General features: G+C 41.0%; 1 protein-coding gene across 6 annotated transcripts in view; it reads left to right on the forward strand.

Moving 5' to 3' along the window:
* Nucleotides 1–26,788, forward strand: part of trak1a (trafficking protein, kinesin binding 1a) — a 287,907-nt gene that overhangs the window by 161,752 nt on the left and 99,367 nt on the right. The window contains exon 1 of one of the 6 annotated variants that reach the window (XM_039736349.1): nucleotides 21,955–22,211. The exons of the other annotated variants lie outside the window; for them this stretch is intronic. Within the exon in view, the coding sequence (XP_039592283.1) occupies nucleotides 22,007–22,211 (205 nt within the window). The 5' untranslated portion in view covers nucleotides 21,955–22,006. Of the gene's footprint in view, nucleotides 1–21,954; nucleotides 22,212–26,788 lie in introns of those variants that run through there. 6 annotated transcript variants of the gene reach the window in all.

A 26,788-nucleotide genomic window follows, 5' to 3' on the forward strand; every position in this document is an offset into this window, starting at 1 on the left:
TCCTTACCGCTTCCTTTGTCAATCCTGTGGCTCATCACCTTTCTCCCAGCAGCCCCAGAGTGAACAGTCGAAACTGCCCAAGTGGTGCAGTGATCCCAAGGCTGCTGGGAATTGAAGTCCTTTACAGGTAGCGCTGCTGCAAACTGACAACTCTCAACTGGATGTGAGTGGGCGCTGATGTGTGCCATGCAATTAACTGGTGCCCCATTAAAGCTAAATTGAATTAAATGGGTTCCTTGGCCTCATCTTAAAATTTAGGTTAGTATCGTTGCTCATACAATACATTTAGACAGAAAATAATACCAAAGGTGACACTTAGAGCTCCAGATTGGCTCTGTTGTGTTGTTTTTATTAGATTATGATTAGTTGAGTTTTGATTAATGAGAAACAAAATAAACCTATTTAAATGTTTAGTTATCTGTGGGCCTTCAAAGTCTTCAGAACTTTTTTATTCAGGTAATAATATTTATTTATATATAAAGTCCTTGCTGGCATTTTCTAGTTGATTGGTCAGATGTTTTGGTTTTGCTAAGCTTTTGCAATCTCTGTTGTCTCAGCATGCTCAGTTGTCCCATGAAAGTGACCCCGTGTCCTCAGGTAGGAACATCACTTGGAGACGACATGGTGTCTTCTTTTGGAGCATCATGATCGATTTGGTGAAGCAGAGATTGTGCTTTCAACAGACGAGATTAGACAGGAGTACCCGTGGACTGTGATGTTTGCTGATGACATTGTGATCTGTTGCGAGTGGAGGGAGCAGGTTGAGGAGACCTTGGAGAGGTGGAGATCTGCTTTAGAGAGGAAAGGAATGAAGGTCAGTAGGACCACCAAGACAGAAAACGTGTGTGAATGAGAAGGGAGGTCAGTGGAATGGTGAGGATGAGGGGAGTAGAGTTGGTGAAGGTGGATGAGTTTAAATACTTGGGATCAACAGGACAGAGTAATGGGGATTGTGGAAGAGAAGTGAAGAAGAGAGTTCAGGCCGGGTGGAGAAGAGTGTCAGGAGTGATTTGTGACAGACAGGTATCAGCAAGAGTGAAAGGGAAGGTCTACAGCACGGTAGTGAGACCAGCTATGTTATATGGGCTGGAGAGGGTGGCACGGACCAGAAAGCAGGAGACAGACCTGGAGGTGGCAGAGTTAAAGATGCTAAGATTTGCATTGAGTGTGATGAGGATGGACAGGATTAGAAAAGAGGACATTAGAGCGTCAGCTCAGGTTGGATGGTTGGGAGACAATGACAGAGAGGTGAGATTGTGTTGGTTTGGACATGTGCAGAGGAGAGATGCTGGGGATATTTGGATGATAAGGATAGACCTGCTAGGCAAGTGGAAAAGAGGAAGACCTAAGAGAAGGTTTATGGATGTGCTGAGAGAGGATATGCAGGTGATGGGGGTGACAGAATAGGTTGACGAGGACAGGAAGATATGGAGACAGAAGAAGAAGAGATTGTGCGTTCGGTTTGGCCGCTTGTGTAAGATAACAATACAACTTATTAATTTAGCCTGATCTTTTCAGCTGAAGTAAAGGTTGTTTAATCCTATGGCTCACCATCTAACATAATTCAAGAACTGGGGAGATTGTCAAGTCTGTGATTGTGCCTGGGAAAGGTTAACTCCGTTTCTATTGCAACTTTAGGTTTATTGAAGTGCCGCTATTAGTTAGTTTGAGCCAGGCCAGGCCGTTTCTCGACCTCTGTTTGTAGTAGACACAACTCCAGATTTAACGCAGTTATTTTAATGTGCAACAGATAAAGAAGTAGACTACTCTGGAGAAGGAAAAATGTAGAAAAACTGCTTTTACATTCCGCAGTATTGCCTCATCACTACACACTCTGAGGTTCATCTGCGGTATTCTGAAGAAGCACAGTGATTATATTAATGATTTTATTTATTTGTTTTCGAAACTTAACTGCCATTTGGGCGATATGCTTTGTAAAAATATGTCAGAGCATAAGTAATTTGACAAGAGAGAGCGTTCAGTCCATCTAGCTCATTTGTTTAGCTAATAGCTAAGCTGTCCCCTTGTTTCTTTTAAACATTGTAGCTTCAAAAGCTAAGAACGAGATCGCGAATACAAGCGGCTGAAATGAGTTTTCTCCGCAGGGTGTCTGGGCTTTCCCTTAAAGATAGGGTGAGAAGCTCAGTCATCCGGGAGGGGCTCAGAGTAGAGCCGCTGCTGCTCCGCATCGAGACGAGTCAGATGAGGTGGCTCGGGCATCCTATCAGGATGCCGCCTGGACGCCTCCCTGGTGAGGTGTTCTGGGCACATCCAATCGGGAGGAGGCCCCGGGGAAGACCCAGGACACGCTGGAGGGACTATGTCTCCCGGCTGGCCTGGGAACGCCTTGGGATTCTCCCGGAAGAGCTGGAAGAAGTGGCCGGGGAGAGGGAAGTCTGGGCCTCTCTGCTTAAGCTGCTGCCCCCGCGACCCGACCTCGGATAAGCGGAAGAGGATGGATGGATGGATGGATGGATGGATTTTTTTTTCTCATTGGCTGAGCTTTCAAAGTAGCAACTTCCTTTTAATATACGACATGCCTTATGGACACAGTAGGATTTCAGCAGTGACGTTCAGTTTATTGGATTAACACAAAATATGCAATATGTATCATAACAAAATTAGACAGGTGCATAAATGTGGGTACCCAACAGAGATATGACGTCAATACTTAGTTGAGCCTCCTTTTGCTCCTTTGAGTCTCCAGACGCTGTCCTCCTATAGCCAGTGATGAGTGTCTGGATTCTGGATGAGGTATTTCTGACCATTCTTCATACAAAATCTCTCCAGTTCAGTTCAATTTGATGGACAGCCTGCTTCAAATCATCCCATAGATTTTCGATGATATTCAAGTCAGGGGACTGTGGCGGTCATTCCAGAACATTGTACTTCTCCCTCTGCATGAATGCCTTTGTAGATTTCCAACTGTGTTTTGGGTCATTGTCTTGTTAGAATATCCAACCCCTGCGTACCTTCAACTTTGTGACTGATGCTTGAACATTATCCTGAAGAATTTGTTGATATTGGGTTCTTCTTCCGCCATGCAAAGCGCTTTTTGTTCTGACCAAATAACTCCATTTCTGTCTCATCAGTCCAAAGCACTTTGTTCCCAAATGACTCTGGCTGGTCTAAATGAGCATTGAATACAACAAGCAACTCTGTTTGTGGCGTGAGTGCAGAAAGGGCTTCTTTCTCATCACCCTGCCATACAGATGTTCTTTGAGCAAATTGTACTGAATTGTAGAACGATGTACAGATACACCATCTGCAGCGAGATGTTCTTGCAGGTCTTTGGAGGTGATCTGTGGGTTGTCTGTCACCATTCTCACAATCCTGTGCATATGCCACTCCAGTATTTTTCTTGGCCTGCCAGATCTGCTGGGTTTAACAGTAACTGTGCCTGTGGCCTTCCATTTCCTGATTCCATTCCTTACACTTGAAACTGACAGTTTAAATCTCTGAGATGGCTTTTTGTAGCCTTCCCCTAAACCAGGAGACTCAACAATCTTTGTTTTCAGATCTTTGGAGAGTTGCTTTGAGGATCCCATGCTGTCTGTCACTCTTCAGAGGAGAGTCAAAGGGAAGGAAGCACAACTTGCAATGGACCACCTTAAATACCTTTGACCACTTGTGATTGGACACTCCTGTCTATGAAGTTCAAGGCTTAACGAGCTCATCCAACCAAGTCATCAGCATTGAGCAGTGACAGGCATTCAAATCAGCACAATGACAAGGGGACCCACATTTGTGCACAGCCAGTTTTTCACATTTGATTTCATTTCATACAGCTTAATACTGCGTCACTAAAAATCTTTGTTTAGAAAACACCGCAGTACTCCGATATTCCTAGGAAATGAAAGACATACCACTGTTATCTTTTTTGTTGATAGGAGAGTCAATTATTATGCAGGTTGAGAGGGGGTCACAAACTTTTTCGTATGACTGTATCGCTCCTGCAAGTGAACTGTGATTCTTAGTACAATGAGAGATGTCACAAAATCAACCAGAATGTTCAAGCAAATTCCAGACAGACAACCCGATCTAAATCCGTTAAGTAGTTCTCTCATTTGCTAGCTAAGCAGAGGTAGGGTAGACACCAACAACCCCCGATTACCCGGCCCACTGCGTGTCTCTTGGATTCACACAAATTAATCGGTACCACAAGACGACGGGGATTTTTTTTTTTCCTTACCCTTCTTACTAATTTTTACAAGGGGCTCCAAAAATAATGGAGGGCACTGTAACTGGTGTAGAGAAAGCGAAAGGCTGCAGCCAATCTGGTAAATAACTGAAAGAAAGCGCATGATGACACACTGTTTGTCACGGAAAGAGTATTGCTTTTATAACCAAACCAAATTCCTGTCTTGTCAATGAAAGCCATAAAGGTGTGGGATTACAATGAGAAAAGAAAGGCTGCCAAATGATCACATAAATCCTGGAATTGTATTAAGAAAATGGCAGTGGAAAGAGCCTGATGCTGTGTTAAGCCACTAGGTGTAGCTGTGCTTACCCAAATGACCAAAGTTCTGCAGCTTTAGTTTTTCTTCATGGGAGTCTGGCAATAGCTTGACACGCTGAAATGATTTCACAAGCAACATATGTTCGTTTTTAACAGCTTTGGTAAAAATTCAAGGTAAAACAGTTCACATAAAAATAGAGAAAAAAATGATATAGCAAAGAAAAGAAAAGTAATTATTTAAGAAAAGTTATGTTTGTCTTGTTTCATTCTTTAAGTTTGCTCATAGAGTTGAAGCGTTTTTTAAATGCTCTGAAACTGTATGCCTACCCATTTATAAACTGCAAATGGGTCTATCAGTCCATGCTAGCAATGAGACTAATTCCTAAGTGACTCCGTTAACCAGGCAGGTTCTATTTCACGTGAACCACAGGGGGAGTAAAGGCTATACCATAATGTATTGCTATCACGTCAGGTCAGAGAGGCGAGATTGCGTTGGTTTGGACATGTGCAGACGAGAAATGCTGGGTATAATGAGAGAAGGGTTCTAAGGATAGAGCTGCCAGGTAAGAGGAGAAGAGGAAGGCCTAAGAGGAGGTTTATGGATGTGGTGATAGAGGACATGCAGGTTATAGCTGTGACAGAACAAGATGTAGAGGACAGGAAGATATGGAAGAAGATGATCCGCTGTGGCAAACCCTAATGGGAGCAGCTGAAAGAAGAAGAAGAATTTTTTTATTTTATTTGTTTCTTAAAAACTGGCTGTGATAAATTAATTTTGTTCCTTGATTTGGATTCAGCGTCCACATATCTATAAAAATACCTAATACTTTTGACAAGAGCAAAAACAAATTTTCTGTTTTGCAAAGCAGTGGTATTCACCTTTTAATAATGTAGATTTTAATATATATATTAGGTTTATGGATGTGGTGAGAGAGAACATGCAGGTGATGGGGGTGACGGAAGAAGATGATGAGGACAGGAAGATAAGACCAAGATGATTCGCTGTGGTGACCCCTAACGGGAGCAGCCGAAAGAAGAAGAAGAAGAAGAAGGTCGGGGGGACATGCACTGGTGCAGCGTGTTGGTAATCCCCCAGGCAAGACACACTGTCCAGTCCCAAGATTTATCTGCCGTAACCAGGTGGTACGGGGGCATCCCCTTGACTTGGTCCAGCCGCTCGGGGTCCTCAACAATGAGTCAGATCACCCTCTGGGAATCGCCCCACTTGGTCGTAGTGCCGTAACTGACGCTCCCTCACTATGCAGGTAATGTACGCCATTCAGGAGTCCATGAGCAACACAAAGTCAAACCAGCAGCACCCACGAAATCTCCAAAGAGAGACGCAGAACCGAAGGAGTCCAGTCTTTGTCTCAGGTCATGAAATTTCATGGCTATGAAAGAAAATTCTATTTCGTTCAAATTAAGCAAGCACTAATATGAGTATAACTTGAGGCATTAACTTTCTAAGATTGACTCTTACACTAATCCAGTTAAGTATTTGTCATGAAACGAGTCAATTGGAGTAAAGATCCACCATCATTTAACTTACCAGGCATATTTACTACAAATATGTGGTTCGATTTTGTTGTGCTACACATTGGAAGACTCTTTGTGTCTATTCCTTTGTACAATTAAGATGTTCAAGATTCTCGTCAACTGTACAGAATACAATTTTTAAATGTGAAATGGGAAGCTGAGATAAATGAGCCCTGTATTTTTTGTTTTACTTTATTTTAATATTTGAATTGCTAATTTGTGTTCATTGATTGTTATAAGCATGGCGAAACCGTGAGGGGCCTCCAAATTAAGTCCCGAAGGCAGACAAGAATCACCCAAAGTCAGTTAGTCCCCCACAACAACCTGCTGGCTTCAGCCTAAGCAGGCCTAAAAGCTCAAATTTAGTAAAGAATCCCAGAAAATCTAACAAAATAAAAGATGCCTTGAAAGGGAGATAAACTGTAAAACTCTGGCTTATCAACAATAAGGCAGGTAGGAATCCTCATAAAAGGAAATATTCATTAAAAGAAGGTACAGAACATGTAAAAAGAACACAATTGTTCAAAAGCCCATCCAGAAGTAACAAGTCCCAACAGACACATAAGGCAAGAACCAAATGATTCAAATCTTTCTATATAAAATCCAGCTTCTGTCTGTCTGTCCGCTTTTCACGAGAGAACTACGTAACAGATTAAGATCGGGTTTTTTTCTATAATTTGCTTGAACATTCTGTTTGATTTTGTGACTCCTCTCATTGTGCTATGTATCATAGTTCGCTTGTGGTACCGATTTATTTGAGTGAATCTGAGAAAGAAGCAGTGGGTTGAGGGGAGGAGGGGGGCGGGCCCTCCTCACTCACTCACTCCTTACATCCGCTTAGTTAGCAAACGAGAGAAGTACTTAATGGATTTCGATCAGACTTTTTTTGTAGAATTTGCTTGAACATTCCAGTTGATTTTGCGGCTTCTCATATCGTGCTAATTATTATAGTTGGGCTGAGGCACCACTGCAGGCCAAAGGGAGGGGGAGGCGGGACCTCTGAAGTAGGGAGCCGGGCAGAGCCCTCCTCACTCACGCGCCAGCCTCCATTCGAGTCGCTCTACCTCTCGCCATGTGTTGGAGCAGATTTTAAACCCTTATTGCTTATTTAAGTCCCAAACAGCTGCATTCTTGGTTTTTAATTGCTCCTTATTAGCAATAAGATGCAAATGACAAAAGAAACCAGCAGTTATCCATTTTGCTTGTTCCCTTTTACACCTGTGTGTATTTATCGTGCACTATTTGGTTTAATTAAATACTTGGAAGGAAAGAGAAGCGAAAAAAGTTAAGGGTTGAGAATTACCCATCCGTTTTATACTTCAAAGTGTTTGGATGATATCCTTAGAATGGAAAAAAAAATCTAGGATATGAGAATGACTTGACATAGCAGAGTTAAAGCACTAACAAGCCATGAAATGTAATTATTGGCAAGGATTGTTTTCTAATTAAGCAACTGGGTTGGAACAAAAACCCGCAGCCACTGCGGCCCTCCAGGAATGACTTTGCCCACCCCTGCTTTAGAGGGTACCTGCTCATTGGCAGAGATGTCACAGCCACGCGTTCTCCCCGTGTGTGGGACGCTCTCCCGTCAGAGCTGAACACAAGCAGATACAGTGGCGACGTTTGACATTGGAGCGTGCCTACCTTCCGCTTGGCCAGGGGTACCTTGAGCTTCATTCTCACCCCTGATAGCAAAACCAGAAATACTGAATATCAAGAGGCCCTCGGATATGAAAGCTATCAATATAAATTCTTCTCAATAGAAATTATTACATTTTTTGTTTAATGATTTTTAAAGTTTGTCCTGTTTCACTACTACACGGGTGGAGCCGCAGGGGACAGCTAGTAAAATTATAAAATTCAAATGAGAATTGATGCTTCCAGTAACTCCTAACAAACTCAATGAACCACTCCTGACCCGGGAGAACCTGGCAGCAGAGACGTGTGAGTGGACCCGCCTCCTGGGGCTCCACCCACAAAGGGCATGGCATGGACACATATATAAAGAGCTAACACACATAAACAGCAAATGATAGGTGAAACTATCAAAAGTATGAAAAATTATAACTTAAAGTTAACAAAACCATCAATAAACTAGTGAAGAAATAGTAGCCGGGGGGGTGGAGGAAATCCTGTCTGAAACATACATGGAAGAAAATCGTCAAATTACCTGACTTGCCCGCTGAGTGGTGCGCCATCCATCTTTGCTGACTGTGCTTACCTGATGATGGTTTTGCTGTTGATAAATCTCGACTTCTTAGCACAGACACTTTGCCAACAATAACGTTCTGAGTAATGAGGAAGTTACAGGAGCCCCCCCGGGCCAAATTTCTTAAACAATGCTCTTACTTTATTTAAGGCTTTTGCCATTGTGCTAAGAGTGCAGTTTCCCTTAGGCAGGCCGTGTGGCCTGGTGACTAAGGAACAAAAGTCTTTAGAAACGCGGCCCCCACTAGTGAGTAGCTGATTATGCAACCTTATGTGCAAGTCTTAACCTGTCCAGGTTCACAGTTTATCTAAATATTATTGGAAAGTAATTATAGGCTATGCTTAAAGTGACCGCCCAGTTCATCACACCACACTTGTGTTGTCTCTCTTCAGAATTTCATAGCGAGCATTCTGGTAGAACAGGCCTAATTGTGATCAACACTTGACAGAAAAACATATCCAAGGAAAAGAAAAAAAAAATCTTGCATATCTCGTCCAGCTCATTGCATCCTAGTTTTGATCAGAAACTCATTATAATAACGATTCTACAAAATTTCATTGTTAATTGCAGGAAGTGCAAGTTAGTGTCAAGACTTTTGACAAAATGTTTCTGACACTTCTGGCTTTGCATTTCAGCTTTGATGTTTGATTTAGTTTGCTTCTCTGGTATTTTGACCCCCTGCTGTTCTTTTGTTCTTTCATGTTGTGCTTTACTTGCCTAGTTACACGGCTTGGGGGCTGCTGGGTCCTACCAGAATTCTAATAGAAAGGTAGAGAGATCGGAAAGACACTGTATAATAAATAGGTAGCTAGCGGGGAAAGACATGGATAGGTGGATGGCTCTTTATTTGTACCCAGGGGGCTTTTTACAGAAGCTCAATAAATAAATAGACACACTAGAATGACTAAAAAGAAACAACTTGGCCATTCCAATCAGAGCGAGGCATTATATAATCCATCCATCCATCCATTATCCAGCCCGCTATATCCTTACTACAGGGTCATGGGGGTCTGCTGGAGCCAATCCCAGCCAACACAGGGCGCAAGGCAGGAAACAAACCCCAGGCAGGGTGCCAGCCCACCGCAGGATGGATAATGGACATTTTGAGCATAAAACTGGATAACTGGCATGTGAATTATATGACACAAGTAAGGGAAAATTTTTTGTCTTTTTTCAATGGACGTTTTCGCATCATTTGCTGGTCTACAGCATTAGACAGCATTGGGGTCTTGAATATCAAACTGTTTTCTCTCTGTTATGCATGAAAACACGACAGTAAAAAATTGTCTTGGTCATCATAGATTTTTGGGTAAAGTACTATGGGATACCACTTGTGCCAAAAATGAAGAAAATAAATGGCAACTATGAGATAATAATGGCACGTAAAATATAAATGAGAGAATAGATTATGAAAAAAACAGGTGATTCAATAAAAATCTAATTATTATGGAAATGCGTCTATTACGAAACACATAGTCGTCATTTTATTATTATTACAGGTTTTACTTCACAATGGTCGTATTTTTAAAGACCGTTTTTATTTGACAATGTGACTTTTCTGAATGGCTGTTTAACTTTTCTTTACTAAGTCCCAATGCCTCTTTTCACTTGTCAATCAAGAGAAAGACCACCCAGTGTAACTTGTTCCTATTGGTTAATCCTTTTGCTGTCAATTACTTTTGCCTGGTATAGGCGGAAGGTTATTTTATGGTATTCCATAATACTTCTCCCCCAAATTATATATTTCTTTATATGTTACTTACCATAAAGCAATACTTTATTGATAAAACAAATTAAATCGGGAGTGGTCTCCCCTCGACTTCCTCGTATACTCAGATATGGGGATGGATATTTGAGGAGTAAACCTCAAGACAAAGATTATATTTTTATATGATGTCCATTAAATAACCATCAGCAACAAATCAAATCAAATGAATAATATATTGAACAATTATTATAAAAGTAAAATTGAATAAATCGGACTCTGCTGCTGCACGAATTAAAGGTAAAGTACCACTTCCGGTTAGTGGAAACATCCCAAAAGTTGATAGAAATCTACGTTTTGTACCGCATACTTGTATGCAAAATTTGGTTGACCGAAGTCAGGGTGCCAGCACACACACACAAACACACTCTAGACAATTTAGGATCGCCAATGCACCCAACCTGCATGTCTTTGGACTGTGGGAGGAAACCCACGCAGACACGGGGAGATCATGCAAACTCCACGCAGGGAGGACCCGGGAAACGAACCCGGGTCTCCTACCTGCGAGCGCCACCGTGTCACCCTGCATTATAAAATGATATGTAATATTATGAAATGGGTGGCACCATGGCCAATTACCTGTTTCTCTTGCTGCTGCTGCTGCTGCTGCTGCTGCTGTGAGACTGGTCGCTGTCTGTGTAGATTCATCACATTCTCCCCGTGTGCCTGGGCTTTTCTAAAATGCATCACTTTTTGTCCCCATTCTAAAGACATGAATTTTAGGTGGAAGGGAATTTTAGAATGCAAAGTTACAGTATCTTGTAATAAGCTGGCACTTCATCCTGTCCAGCGTGCTGTCAGAGGCATTGATTCTGTACACACTGGAACTGCAATAAGGGGGTGTAGTGAATGAGCGATCTGTTCAAGCATTTATGTGTAGAACTGATAAAAATAATAATTGCTTTCAGGTACATGATGTAAATGCTGAAATATGTGAAAATATGTTACAATACAATACAATTAGTGCCACTATAGGCTTGCAATACCAAATGGCATATAACAGAGACATGTGCATTGTATGGTGCACTGCAAACATAAGCACTGAGGACCATGTTGATTGCTTAGATTTCAACCCATCTTTGATGCGTAGCACCGATGGTTAACTTTTAAACTATTAAATGCAAAAAAAATATATATTGTTAAAAAATCAAATGTGATTTACTAACCCTTTTATAAGATGGACTTGTAAAGAATCAGGTGTAATTTTAAAGTGGGAGAGTTTCTCTGGCAGGACGTTTGATTTCTTTTTAATTATGGTGTGTCTCTGTGTTTATTCTGTTAATGTGAAAAAAGGTAAACAATGTGTGCCCGATGAATGACACAAGATCTTTTGAGCCAAGGTGCTTTTACACACAGGTGTGGTTCCAAAGTTAAGCACACAAGTTAAATCCCAGAGATGGGGATGAAAAATACGAAAATGCTGGCTGGGCAATGTTTCCTGTAATTTTGAGTTGAAAGGGGCCTGATTGTTAGAAACATTTGCCAAGCTTTAGTAACGATTAAAAGAGCTTTATGACCTTTCTCAAGCGAACAGTTTCTATGGCAGTGTTGTCATGAATCTCAAAAGAGGGACATCACCTGCGAAGAGCAGCTGTGGCTGGGATCACAGACGCTTATTTAAGGTTCAGACGTAAGCAGGCGTGGAGCAGCACTACACCAGCTGAGTGCCAGTTTCATTTCAGGTGGTGAGCAGGGAGTGTCATGAAGGAAAATAGTTTACAGTAGCACTCTACTGAGCGAGTAGGCTTGGATAATAAACAGAGCAGAAATGTGATAACGGCAGGTGAATAATTCTTAATCGAGCTCTCTAAATGTGTGGAGGTCAACCGCCTGCAGACCTGACTGTTTAGTTACGGTTTTGGTTAAACCTGCAGTGGCTTTAGGACGTGTTGGCACAGTCCGGTCAAGACCTGTGACACCCTCATTCTCGTGAAAGGCAAGTGTAGGGTTTTGTGATCCTGTTCACTCACCGCCATCTACGGCATTGTATCACAGAGGATTCAACGTGGCTCTTGAATGTCAAAGCGAAGACAGATCTCTGCAAAGTGGCCAGAATTTATCACAAATATAAAACTCAAGAAGTCTCAATTAGCATAAACTGCTCAAATTCAGGACGTTCATAAGAAATGTAATGATTTACTTTGTGAGGTAAGAAGCACATTATAAACAGGAGTAGTTACATCACATATTTGTAATAGTAACATGTGTGCCTCAGTTTAAATGTTTAAAGTCAAAATTTCCTTAATTATAATAGAAATTTGACATTTTGTAGCCTCTGATAGAAGTCAATGGACAGCTAGATTCCTAGTCAAGGATCAAAAATCGCATCATATCCGTAATCACTAACCTTGAAATAGTCTAAAATGGTACTGATAAATAAAGATTCAAGTATATCAAGTATCAAGAATAGTTACACACACCAGCTACTTTATATTAGGTACACCTTTCTAGTAGTGGGTTGGACCCCCTTTTGCCTGTCGGACTGCCATAATTCTTGGTGGCATCGATTCAACAAGGTGTTGATAACATCCCTTAGGGATTTTGGTCCATATTGACATGACAGCCTCACGCAGTTGCTGCAGATTTGTTGTCTGAACATCAATGAAGTGAATCTTCAGTTTCCACCACATGGCAAAGGTGCTCTTATTGGATTGAGATCTGGTGACTTTGGAAGGAGCTATCTGAAGATGGCGGTCATAAAGGGATGGACATGGTGCAGCAACAATACTCAGGTAGGCTGCGGCATTTAAATGATGCTCAGCAGGTAGTAAGGGGCCCAAAGTATGGCAAGAAAATATCCACTACATCATTACAGCACCACCAGCAGCAGCCTGAACGGTTAATACAAGGCGGGATGGGTAACGCAACTAGTCTATATATAAATGTATTATCCAGTTTCTGATCCTCTGGCATTTTCATCCTGTTAGGCATATTCATTGTTAACATATGTGACACACCATCTATTGGAATAAATTTTGAACTATATGCCATAATAAAATGCATTATATTTTTCATTCCAACAGATGGTGCATCACAAGCATTAATTCTACTTTTACGAATGCAATACCAAATGGCATTTAAAAGAGACATGCGCATAGCGTGGTGCACTGCAAACTTTCACACGGAGGACTATGTTGATTACTTAGATTTCAATCCATCTTAGACAGATGATAACACAGCTAGTCTATATATAAATGTATTAGTCAGTTTCTGACGCTCTGGCACTTTCATCCTGTTAGGCATTTTCATTGCTAACATTTGTGATGCACCATCTGTTGAAATGTATTTTGTACATTTGAGGCCATTTGAGTCCAGTAAACTCATTGTCATGTTGGAGATGATTTGAGCTTTCTGACATGGCGTGTTATCCTGCTGGAACGAGCTGTCAGAAAATGGCGGCCATAAAGGGATGGACATGGTCAGCAACAATACTCAGGTTGGCTGTGGCATTTAAATCGATGCTCGGCAGGTGGTAAGGGGCCCAAAGTATGGCAAGAAAATATCCACCACACCATTACACTACCAGCAGCAGCCTGAATTGTTGATACAAGGCAGGATGGATCCATACTTTCATGTTGTTAACCCCACCATCTGAGTGTCACAGCAGAAATCAAGTCTCAGCAGACCAGACAACGTTTTTCCAGTCTTCTATTGTCTAATTTTTCGTGAGGTGTAAATTGTAGCCTCAGTGGCCTGTTCTTAGCTGACAGGAGTGGCACCCAGTGTGGTGGTCTGCTGCTGTAGCCCACCTGCTTCAAGGTTTGACGTGTTGTGCGTTCAGAGATGCTCCTCTGTGTACTTTGGTTGTAACGAGTGCTTATTTGAGTTCCTGTTGCCTTTCTATCAGCTCAGACCAGTCTGGCGATTCTCCTCTGACCTCTGGCGTTTTCGTTCAGGGAAATGTCGCTCAGTGGATATTTTCTCTTTTTCAGACGAGTCTCTGTAATCCCTAGAGATGGCTGTGCGTAAAAGTCCCAGTAGATCAGCAGTTTGTGAAATACTCATAGCAGCCCATCACTTCAGTCCCCGTTCTTCCCCATTCTGATGCTCGGTTTGAACTTCAGCAGGTTGCCTTGACAACATCTACAGGCCGAAATGCACTGAGCTGCTGCCCTGTGATTGGCTGATTAGATATTTCCGTTAACAAGCAGTTGATCAGGTATACCTAATAAAGTGGCCGGTGAGCGCACATATTCATGATCAGCAATGTCGTAGATCATAAAGCAACAGTCCTTATGCATATATTATCAGACGTTTTGTAAAAAGAAATAACGTTGACCTCTTGCATCACACTAAGGGGTGAAACCTCTGGGGTTGGTGGTTGATGCGGCATGAGCAACTTGGGAGTCCTTCTGATTATTTTTGCTGACCAGGCAGTGTGGTGTAGTGGTTAAGGCTTTAGACTTCAAATCCTAAGGTTGTGGTTTCAAATCTCACTACTGGAACTGTGTGACCCTGAGCAAGGCACTTGACCTGCCTGTGCTCCAGTTGGAAAACCAAAAGAAATGGAACCAAAGGTACCCCAAAAATGTTGTAAGTTCCCTTAGACAAAGTAATAATTAAAGCACGACACAGATTGATTTTATGAGCAGGTGCCACCCCCCAGGTGGCAGCCTTTCCAGCAGCTCCATGTACGACTTTATTTTTCTACCTTTTTCTCTGTTTTACTGATCACTCCTATCACTTTCTTTTATGTGGACTCATTCCCTGGACACTTTATACTACTTTTCTACATTTGTTTGTGAATTTCCCCTTGGGATTAATCTATCTATTGTAGTCGCTGAAAGTCGGGAGCGACAAAGAAACGGAAAAACCAATATAAAATAAAAAGTAATTTCTTTATTCTTGGTGAGTTAGAGAGACTGCAGCCCCCCCACGCCTCCGAAGAGACTGGAGCCCCCCCCAGCTCAGTGCCACTGGCTGGTCAGAACAGAAAGTCTGCTAATATAAGAGAAAACTCCTCTCTTAAATTACCTAGCTTATTCATTAGCCAAAGAGAAAACCATGACAGTTCATTTTGAGGTCATACATAGATTGCTTTAAGTTATGTTTACAGCCTGATTGTTACATGCACGAGTGCACAGAGTTTCTTAGCCACATAAAGAGCTATTAGGGCGCTCACGTTCCTAAGAAATGCGCTGTTATCAGCACACACACACATTTCTCATAAAAGAATGCAAGTTATCTAATAATTCTGTGCACAAGCTTAATTCTTTTCTACCTAAACGAAGAACAAATCATATAGAAGTAAAATTCATATAGCTCTCTGCAGCATGATTAATACAAAATATAGTCATCAATATTTGTAAGGTAACTGCTTATAATCATTACAGTTCATGATGTTTTTATCTATCTATCTATCTATCTATCTATCTATCTATCTATCTATCAGTTATATAGTGCCTTTCCTATCTATCTATCTATCTATCTATCTATCTATCTATCTATCTATCTATCTATCATTTATATAGTGCCTTTCACATCTAACTATCTATCTATCTATGTATCATTTATATAGTGCCTTTCACATCTATCTCTATCTATCTATCTATCTATCTATCTAATAATAATAATAATAATAATAATAATTCTTTTCATTTATATAGCACTTTTCTTACTACTCAAAGTGCTTTACCTAGGGAGTGGGGAGCCACTTCATCCACCACCAATGTGCAGCAGCCACCGGGATGATGCAACGGTGGCCATTTTGTGCCAGTATGCTCACCACACATTAGCTGCTAGGTGGTGAAGGGGTGAGAGAGATAATTAGCCAATTCGAGTAAGGTGGTGATTAGGGGACCAGAATGACCAGGCATAGAGGGCCAGTTTAGCCAGGACATCAGGAAACACCATAACTCTTTATGAAGGATGCCCAGGGATCTTTTATGACCACAGAATGTCAGGACCTTACCATAAGGGTGTCATTTTCTGCAGAAAATATAGTCTAAAAATGGCCTAAGAATGAGGGTTTTCAGGTCTAGAGGGTCATAATTAGGGGGGTGCAACCCCAAAAAACTCAATGTCTTGCATAACTAGACATCAAAATGAACATTATTTTTTATCATATTATGGGTTTCCACATTAGTGAGTCAGCAGCCGACAGATGAAACAAAAATTGAACTGATTTCAAAGCAGTAAGTAATTCTTATTAACACAAAATATTTGAGGGCAGCACGGTGGCACAGTGGTAGCACTGCCGCCTCGCAGTTAGGAGACCTGGGTTCGCTTCCCGGGTCCTCCCTGAGTGGAGTTTGCATGTTCTCCCCGTGTCTGTGTGGGTTTGCTCCCATTGTCCAAAGACTTGCAGGTTAGGTGCACTGGCGATCCTACATTATCCCTAGTGTGTGCTTTTTTTTTTTTTCCTGATTGAACTCACTTTGCTCTAAGACATTGAGAGTACTCAACATCAAAAGTAGCAAGAACATTTGAACACTCTAGACGAGAACAGGCCATTCAGCCCAACAAAGCTCGCCAGTCCTGTCCACTTATTTCTTCCAAAACAACATCAAGTCAAGTTTTGAAAGTCACTAAAGTCTTACTGTCCACCACACTACTTGGTCGCTTATTCCAACTGTGTCCCCATGTTCTTGATGAACTCATTTTAGAGTCACAGTCCTGATCCACTGGACTAATTCCCTTCATAATTATAAACACTTCAATCAGGTCACCTCTTAATCTTATTTTGCTTAAACTGTAAAGGCTCAGCTCTTTTAATCTTCCCTCATAATTCATCCCTTGTAGCCCTGAATCAGCCCAGTTGCTCTTCTCTGGACCTTTTCTGGTGCTGTTATGTCCTTTTTGTACCCTGGAGACCAGAACTGCACCCAATACTCCAGATGAGGCCTCACCAGTGTGTTATAAAGCTTGAGTAGAACCTCCTGTGACTTGTACTCCACACGTCAAGGCGCTATATAACCTGACATTCTGTTAGCCTTATTAATAGCTTCTGAACACTGTCTGACAGTCGATAGCTTAGAGTCCACTACGACTCCTAAATCCTCCTCATAAGGTGGACTCTTGATTTTCAGACCGCCCATTGTGTATTCAAAGCTCAAATTTTTACTTCCTATGTGTAATTCTTTACATTTACTGACATATTTCGACCACAAATCTGCCTGAGCCTGAATGCTATCCAAATCTTTCTGTGATGATATAACGGATTCCAAATTACCTGCTGATCTACCTATCTTGGTATCTTGTTACTTGTCAGCTTGTTACTTATATTCATATCCTAATCATTTATAAATATTAAAAATAGCAGCGGCCCCAGCACTGCCCCCTGCTGGTCACCACTCTTAACGTCACCCAGTTCTGATGAGGTTCCTCGCACCATCACCCTCTGCTTCCCGTGTCTGAGCCAATTCTGCGCCCATCTACACCCCAAACCCTGACCTCCCACTTCTTTTAATTTGATGCCCAACTTCTCATATGGCACCTTGTCAAATGCTTTCTGAAAGTCAAGATAAATAATATCATCTTGGTGTGTGTGTGTGTGTGTGTGTGTGTGTGTGCGGCCTGCGGTGGTTTGGCGCCTTCCCCAGGATTTGTTCCTGCCTTGCGCACTGTGCTGGCTGGGATTGGCTCCGTGACCCTGTAGTTAGGATATAGTGGGTTTGGTCACTGACACACAATGAAGACAAAAGAACACGCCATTCCGTGAAAACAGAATTGAAAAGCACAATTCATGGGCCAGAGTTAATGTACAAGGGGAGCCAAAATAAAGTCTCACACTTCTCAAGGTCATTGTGTGAGGTGGGTTAGGGTGGGGGTCCTTTAATAGGCGATCCCTTGTAGTTTTCAGTCAGCCAGACGCCTTGGTCCCGCCCTCACTGTGCTTTCACTGTCGAAGCGTTCTTCAAAAACAACGAATCCATCATCACTGCACAACGAACGCACCTTCTGAACACACTTCAGCATTCCTCCTAACAGTGATGTCCCAAATCGGAAAACAATTCTAAATTTAGACAGACAAGTACAACACTGAACAGAAAATCTCCAGGACTGGAGATGAACGCCTGAAAACATCCAAGCTGTAAGGGCATCCATTCTGCAGTCTCCTAGACGTTCAATGCACTTCTGCCTTCGGCCTTTCCAACACATCTTTGATTTTGCATGAGGACCTTCATTTCCATTCATACATAATGATGGCAGTGCAGGACCTCACTGAGAGAGACTGGGAGAGCCATAGAGAGTTGTGCGCCAACATTCTGCAAACCGTTCATCGAGATGCCAATGTCATGTGACATCAACCACGAGGCACATTTCCATTTGAGTGGTTGTGTAAATAAACAAAACTTTTGCTTTTGGGCTGAAACCAAGCCTCGTGAACTTCATCAGAGACCCCTGCACAGTGAGCAGGTTACAGTTTGGTGTGCCGTTGCAGAATTTGGCATTATAGGCCCTTACTTTTTTGATGGTCAGTGTCACTTCAGAACGTTACATTGAAATGCTAGAGAACTTTTTGTGGCCCTAACTGGTAAATGGATGTGGTGGAGGCCTGGTGTCAACAGGACGGAGCGACAGTTCATACCGCCTGCGCGGAGATCCATGCAAGTTTTGGTGGAGATGTTTCCAGGGAAGCTGATCTCCCTGCGCGGTGATGTCGGGTGGCCTTCACATTCGCCTGATTTCGCTCCGTGCGATTTCTTCTCAAGTTGAAGGTCCTCACATACCGACCTCAAAACCTTGAAGCCCTCAAGGACGCTGTTTGCCACGAAATGGCTGAAAGAGTCATGCAAGCGTCCAGAAATCGTCTTGAAGAGTGTATCACTAATGATGGCCACCGCCTTGAAGATTTCATTTTTAACACACAGTAAAAAAACATCTATTTTGTAAACCCTTTCTTGTGTCGTAATGAAATGTATTTTTTCTTGTAGCGTTTTTGTAGAATAAAATGTTTGAAATGTGGTACTTCTTTTTGGCTCACCCAGTATATCCAGTTAAATTAGTCTTTAAGAAATGGAAAGAAATGTAAATCTGCTTAAGCAGGCCATCCACAAAAACTGAGGGTTTAACTAGTGAAGGGGGCAACCAAGAGACCACTGAGAAACTCTGAAGGAGTTACAAGTTACAGATGGCAGAGATTGTGCAGAGCAGCTGTCACCTTGGTGCTTTGCCAGTCACAGCTTTATGGGAAAGCGGCAAAGGGAAAAACCGCTTGAGCTGAAGTTTGCCACAAGGTATATGGGGGGCTCAGATACCAGCTGGGTGAAGGTTCTATGGTCTGATGAGACCAAAGTTGAGCTTTGTGGTTATCGGAGTAAACGCTTTCTTACATTATCACAAAACACGCCATTCCCACCTGAAGCATGATGGGTGGCAGCATCAGGCTGTGAAGGTGTTTCTCTGCAGCAGGCCCTAGATCAGCGGTTGTCAACCTGTGGGTCGTGACTCCATCGGGGGTCGAATGACGATTTGCCAGGGGTCACCTAAGACCATTGGAAATATGGGTTTTGTCTATTCTCATGCGTAAAACTTGTTATTGTACACATTTTTTCCATTGGTAGTTACTAGTTTTTTTTACTATAATTGTCATTCGAGGATAGATGTTGCAGAAAATTGAATCAGAATAATTTCAAAAGTTTTAATTGTCGTAACTTTATTATTGTTTAACTGTACATCGAGGTTGCGGGGATTTACGCACTTCTTCTTCCACTTCCAACAACTTATCTTTGCGAAACAGAGTTTCCCAGCTTGTTGGTTATCAAGTCTAGATACAGAAGTAGAATTGTTGCAGAAGACGATCTTTGTTGTGCTACCCCAAGAATTTGTGATACGGTGAGAAAGAAGCAGCCTCAGCCTTCGCACTGACGTTGGTTTTTACGCGTACTGTCGCAACAATTTTGTAGCCATGTAGTTTACTGTTGTTATATTAAGACTGCCACCCATGTTACGCCATGATTTTCACATAAGTATACAACATGAATACGGTGAATACGGTTCAATGCACAATGAAGAAAAACAAACGTAAGTCATAAAGACAAAATTTCATTTATTTGTAATTAGAAATAAATATTTCACAATATATAATTACATATTGTTTTTGTTATTAATCACAACACTTTAATTATGTTCAATTTGTAACAATGAAAATACATCCTGCATATCAGCAGAGCCGGCCCTAGACAATTTCGGGCCCGAAGCAAACTGATACCGAGACCCCTGCAGCTAGGGGGTCCAGGGCAGAGCTCCGGCCGCCAAGAGATTTCCTGCATTCTGAGCTGCACAAATGCATTGTCCCGCCATCTACAACCATCACTTTTTGACGATTTCCGTTTGACACTGACAACCGTAACTGTAACACACTGACAGGAGCCAAATTTGCAGGCTGTCGCACGAGGCCCGGAGTGAAGGGCATGAGTGATGGAGGACGGAGTGGGCCCGCATAAATGTCTTTAGTGACGATACATTAACAGATAAAGCTACATGTTAGCCAGCTTTTGCTGTTTCCACCAGGCAGCACGTGGAGGTGAATAGCTAGGCCAAGCACTTTTTTTTTTTTTGCTTTTTGTATTTTTTATATATTTTTTTTTATTTTATGAAGATGAGATCCACATTATTTTGTTTTTACATTTTTATTCGGTTTTAAAGCTTGTTTTCATACTTTCGAGATATTCAGATTTCCGTATAAAATAACTTACCAGCAGATATTGAAATCTATATCACACAAAAGGCACTTTTTGAACCTTGGCACTGGCAAACTCATGAATAAGTTCAGAATAATCAACATATTCCGAATATGTTGCCCGTGAATTATACAGTATATATAAAAAAATTAGTAATAGAGGTTGGAGTGAAGGAGTCTGTTGCTCCATTGGGCCCTCCGCAGCAGTGTCGCATCACAGGAAAAAAAAAAACCTTGGGTGCAGTGGGCCCGAAGCAGTCGCTTCATTCGCTTCGCCCTAAGGCCGGCTCTGTTATCAGATATTTACATTACGATTCATAACAGTAGCAAAATTACAGTTATGAATTAGCAACAAAAATAATTTTTACGGTTGGCGTCGCCACAGCATGGGAAATTGTATTAAAGGGTCGCGGCACTAGAAAGGTTGAGAACCGCTGCCCTAGATGGTTTGTGAGGGGAGAATGAATGCAGCAAAATACGGGGGAACAGGAAACCTGCGCCTTGGGAGACGGTCTGTTCTCTAGCAAGACATATATGCTTTGTAAAGTGGCTTGTGAAAATACTGATGCTTAATATTTAAGATTAGTTCATGGAGTGTATTTAATTGCAAGTAATTAAAACTGTGTCCTGTACTGCTGTAGTTCAAAGTACCCCAGAACGTGTCTGCCCATACAGTACTCCTTTTTCAACTTAGCTCCGAACCCATGATTAGGAGTTTATTTTATTGAGCATATATGGTAACCTTGGCCACCCTTTGAGTTGCAAATTCTGTGGGCGTTTTTAATGTGAATGTTCGTTACCAGCCATTTGCATGGAGAGATGGTTAAAAAATAAATAAATGAAGAAATAAGTAAAAGCCTTTAGTGGTGCTTCTCGGTGCTGACTAGCAGAAGCTCTGGGGTTCCTACCTGACCGTACAAATCTTTGAAGCGGCACAACGCCTACAGCAGGTGAACGGGACAAAAGAAAAAGAGAAAAATGTAAAAAATGCACAGAACAGAACAGGTGAGCCGCCGAGATCAGACGCTCCTCCTCTTTGGGTGCAGGTGGATGGTTGCTAAAGTTTCCAATACACTTTTGACGTAACCATGGCACACTTTGGCATGTACCATTTTTTTTAAACCCGGGGTTTCATCTTTTTTTTTTTTTTAGTCTTTTGTCTTTGTTTTTTTTTTTTTACTTTGTTTTTGGGCCAACATTTAAAGTTTTATGAGGCTGCCTTTTTCAGCTGGCAGCCTCTGAGCAGGCGGTCTGTCAGGTTTAATGATCAATGACAAGTAAGCGCCCTCCCTCTTTGGGTGTGAAGGTGATTACGCTACAGTGCGGCACTGTTTACATACAGTACATTAGATGACAGGTATCCTGTCTGCCAGGCATGGTGCTCCTCGGCTGTGAAAGAAGACGGGCGTCTCGATGCCAGGAGGCCCTAGAGGTGCTCTCAGCTGCCGGAGAGAGCTGCCAGACTTGCATTCCATAAAAAAAAGACCGGCAATGTCCTTGTTTCCAAATGTGACAGAAGAAGAGTGCTTTGAGTATAGCTGTGCAGAAGATTTGGAACAGAGTGAGCATCATGGCGGGGACAGTGGATCTGATGAAGAGCAAGTCTTCTTGGAGGAAGGTATTACAAAAATGATTGGGTGACCATGTGCCTACGTAGCGAGGTACCTTTTTTGTTTTTGTGCAGAACCTCCTTGCGCTTTTTCCTTTTCCTTTGACACTTGGATTTGGTGAAGTTACGTGCGAGCTGTGAAGATGTTCATTCAGCCTCACCTGTTCTGTTTAACCACACCTGCTTAGTGATGCATTCTGTCTGTTGTGTCATCACAAGTGGGCATTGCACTTCTCTGTTCTGCCAATTAACTTGTTTTGTTTTTACTGGAATTTTTGTTGTGTCTGGAGTGTTTTGGGAAGAGTGGATAAGAGGTTACGTTTTGCTTGCTTTTTGTCTGCGGGTATGTGTGAAAGTTTTAATGACAGGAGAAGGTACCAGTTGTCCTTCTTCCTGCCAGTTTATGCTTTGCGCCTCTCTCCGCTGGTAGCGTACGCTGCATGTTTTTGTTCTCGCAGTGTATGTAGTTGTATTGTATTGCAGTAATTTGACAAGGCACCTCTGTTTGCCATCTTGTCTTTATAAATGCCATGGCCCAGGTTCATTACGACACCAGAGACACTTCTCATGAATAAATGGAGGAGTTCAGCCGCCTGTGCTTTTATACCCTCTTAATACTTTTCTTTGGATTTCTTCTTTGTGGATTTCTTTGTTAATTCTGTGCAATTTGTGCAAAGCATTTCCATCTAGACTCAATTTTTAGAAAGATCTGAACATTTAAAAAAGTTAAAAAGATGTTCTACGTGAAGCAATAGTCCGTCATTGTCTTTCATAATATTTGTAATATTGTACTGTGAGTTGGCTTTATCTTATTTTTTTTAAGTACTGTAATTTATTTTGGTCTGTGGTGAAGAAGTTAATATATTTTATGAAAGGTTTTGGTTTGATAAAACCCTTACATGGATTAAGCAGGCTTGAGAATAACGTTGTGAATTTGATCGATTAAGTGTGGTTTGGTTAAAAGCATTAACGGATGGTAAATCCGGTTGTGAAAAATTGCTTTTGAAGTGAGTGACATACTTGGTTTTCTAACTGAAAACATGCATTGTGTTTGTTAATCATTTGTTCGATATTTAAAAATTGCTTTAAAACTTTATATATAATACAGAAGTGAGGCGAGCACATCGGCAAAACGAAACCTCTGAAGAAAGCTAGTTGTTTAGCCGCTAATGCACGAGAAATGTGAGCACGTTGGCAAAATGAAAACTCCTAGAAGAGAGAGATGCCCAGAGTTTCAATTACCAGACATCTCTACATTTCAGTTTTTTTCTGACAATTTCAATAGTTTTTAGGACCCCGGGCTTACACAGCTAGTTTCCTATAATACGAGATGGATCTTGAATTCAAAAACTCAAGTCGGTTTGAATTTTTTTTCCATTTTGCAGCGCTGAGTTTTCTAGAAGTGTTGTTTTAATAATATTAAAAAAAAAAAAACAAAACACACGCACTTTACTGTTTGTGATCCTATGACTAGATGGCCGAACGTGTGAATTACACGACATGAGTAACGTGAGATTTGTTCGTGAACGTTTTTGCTATTGGTGCTGTGGTTCAGAGTTGCTGTACATAAATGAATGATCTTTAAAGAAGTTTGTCTCTCTTCTCTATTAAGATATGAGAGTAGTCATCCCTACACACCACACCACATGGTATAAGTCACATATTAAAAAAAATATCATTTTTTAGGGGAGTATTCTTTTAAAGTGAAGAGAACATCACTGATTTTCCCCTTAATACATCTTGGTGTTACAATGCAGTGAAGGCCAATAAGTCAGAAATAACAAATAAACAACAGTTCATTAATGACAGTTATTGATGTTATAGTGGAACGCAGAGACTTTTTGCATCATCTCCTCCTTAGAAAAATTTCTTGTACATGTAATAATAATAATAATTCTTTGCATGTAAAGCCGTGGAGAGACAACCTGTGTGGTGCATTTGATCAGTCCGGCTGAGCTTTATTTTACTGTGTGGCACAGTTCACTGCCATTTAGATCTTTTTACTTTCTTTAATTCAAAATATAGGGAAAGTATCATAATCATCCAAAAATTTCATTTCGAGATTTGACGTTTTAGACCTCCATGAGTTCGAAAATACAATTTTTGGAATTATGTCTGTGTGCGTGTGCAAACACAATAACTTGAGTTCAGTTTCACTTCGGTCAACCAAATTTTGCCTACAGGTATCAGGTACAAAACGTAAATTTCTATCAACTTTTGGGCTGTTTCTGCTAACCGGAAGAGATACTTTACCTTTTATTCGTGCAGCTGCAGAGTCCGATTTATTCAATTTTACTTTTATAATAATTGTTCAATATATTATTCATTTGATTTGATTTGTTGCTGATGGTTCTTTAATGGACATCATATAAAAATATAATCTTTGTCTTACGGTTTTCTCCTCAAATATCCATCCCCATATTTGAGCATACGAGAAAGTTGAGGGGAGACCACTGCTGATTTATTTATTTTTTTATTTTATCAATAAAGTAATGCTTAAATTAATAAATATATAATTTGGGGGAGAAGTATTATGGAATACCATTTGTGCCAAAATGAAAAAACAACCTTCCGCCCATACCAGGCAAAAGTAATTGACAGCGAAAGGATTAACCAATAGGAACAAGTTACACTGGGCAGCCTTTGTCTTGATTGACAATAAATGAAACATAAATGGGACATAAATCAAAGAGCCATTCAGAAAAGTCGCTCTGTCAAATAAAAATGGTCTTTAAAAATACGACCGCTGTGAAATAAAACCTGTAATAATAATAAAATGACGACTGTGTTTCGTAATAGACGCCTTTCCATAATAATTAGATTTTTAGAATAATTTAGAATAATTAGATTTTTTCATAATCTATTTCCTCATTTATATTTTACGTGCCATTATTATTTCATAGTTGCCATTTTATTTGCTTCATTTATGGCACAAGTGGTATCCCATAGTACTTTACACAAAAATCTATACTTTTTTTCTATCTATCTATCTATCTATCTATCTATCTATCTATCTATCTATCTATCTATTATATAGTGCCTTTCATATCTATCTATCTATCTATCTATCTATCTATCTATCTATCTATCTATCTATCTATCTATCTATCTATCTATCTATCTATCTATTATATAGTCCCTTTTATCTATCTATCTATCTATCTATCTGTTATGACCAAGAGAATTTTTTACTATCATGTTTTCATGCATAACAGAGAGAAAACAGTTTGATATTCAAGACTCCAATGGTGTCCAATGCTGTAGACCAGCAAACGATGCGAAAACGTCCATTGAAAAAAGAAAAAAAAAATTCCCCTTACCTGTGTCATATAATTCACATGCCAATTATCCAGTTTTATGCTCAAAATGCGTGCATTGTTTTTCCATCCATCTATTATCCAACCTGCTATATCCTAACTACAGGGTCATGGGAGCCAATCCCAGCCAACACAGGGCACAAGGCAGGAAACAAACCCTGGTCAGGGCGCCAGCCCACCGCAGGGCACACACCCACACCCACACACCAAGCACCCACTAGGGACAGTTTAGGATCACCCTCACCATTGCACCCAACCTGCATGTCTCTGGACTGTGGGAGGAAACCCACGCAGACACGGGGAGGACCCTGGATGCGAACCTGGGGCTCCTAACTGCGAGGCAGCAGTGCTACCCACTGCGCCACCGTGCCGCCCATGCATTGTTTTCCTTTTCTTTATTTGCTAAAACATTTTTAAATGGTTACTTCTAGAAAAATGATCGCCTCATAAACAGAAAACCCATTCTGACAATGCTGCCCTTTTGAACTGAAAACCAGACCCTTGATCAGTGAATGAGGAGAGGGTCGGATCTTCAGTTCAAAAGCACAATGTTAATATTTTTATATATAAATGATTCAGTGTTTATGACATGCACTATTTTTTTTTTTTACAGTCAAAAAGGATATTGCTTTTAACTTAAAAGTGTGCATTTTAATGCATTTCAAGCTTATTTATTTTCCTGTTAGTTTTTAATAGTTAGTTATATGAAGAAGTAAAATTAGTCAACAGTATCCTAATTGTCCCCGTTTTGTGTTTCATTATAAAAATTGTAACGTTTTGATTATAAAACAAGACAGCAGCAGCAGCAGCGCAGTTTTCTTTTAAAACCAGCTAGATGAGAAATGACAGGGCCACGTTTTTTTTTTTTCTCAAAATTAGCTTCATTTCTGCACTGTACACAAGTCAGAGCTAAAAGGCCTGAGTAAGAAGTAGCGCCAGTTGTTGCACATTTACATTTTTCTCGTCGCCTTTGGTTCTTTACAACAAGCTCTGTGGTTGCAACTAAGCAACCCTCGAAGTGGAATGCCCAGTACTTAGGAACAGAAGCGCAAGGTCACCAGTCTTCCCACAGCCAGATCTCCAGTATGGCTCCCTCTTTACTTTGCAAGACACTTTTTTAAGAAGCCTGCTTAGTTATGTTTTCATTCTTTGTATTGATGTTTGTAATAACTTTGATTTTTTTTTTACTTATACATATTTCTGTAATCTGCACAATAAATCAATAAATAATTCATGCGGCAAACATGGTGACAGTTTGTTAGACTGCAT

Source organism: Polypterus senegalus, chromosome 15, assembly GCF_016835505.1.
Source record: "Polypterus senegalus isolate Bchr_013 chromosome 15, ASM1683550v1, whole genome shotgun sequence".
Lineage (NCBI taxonomy): Eukaryota > Metazoa > Chordata > Cladistia > Polypteriformes > Polypteridae > Polypterus > Polypterus senegalus.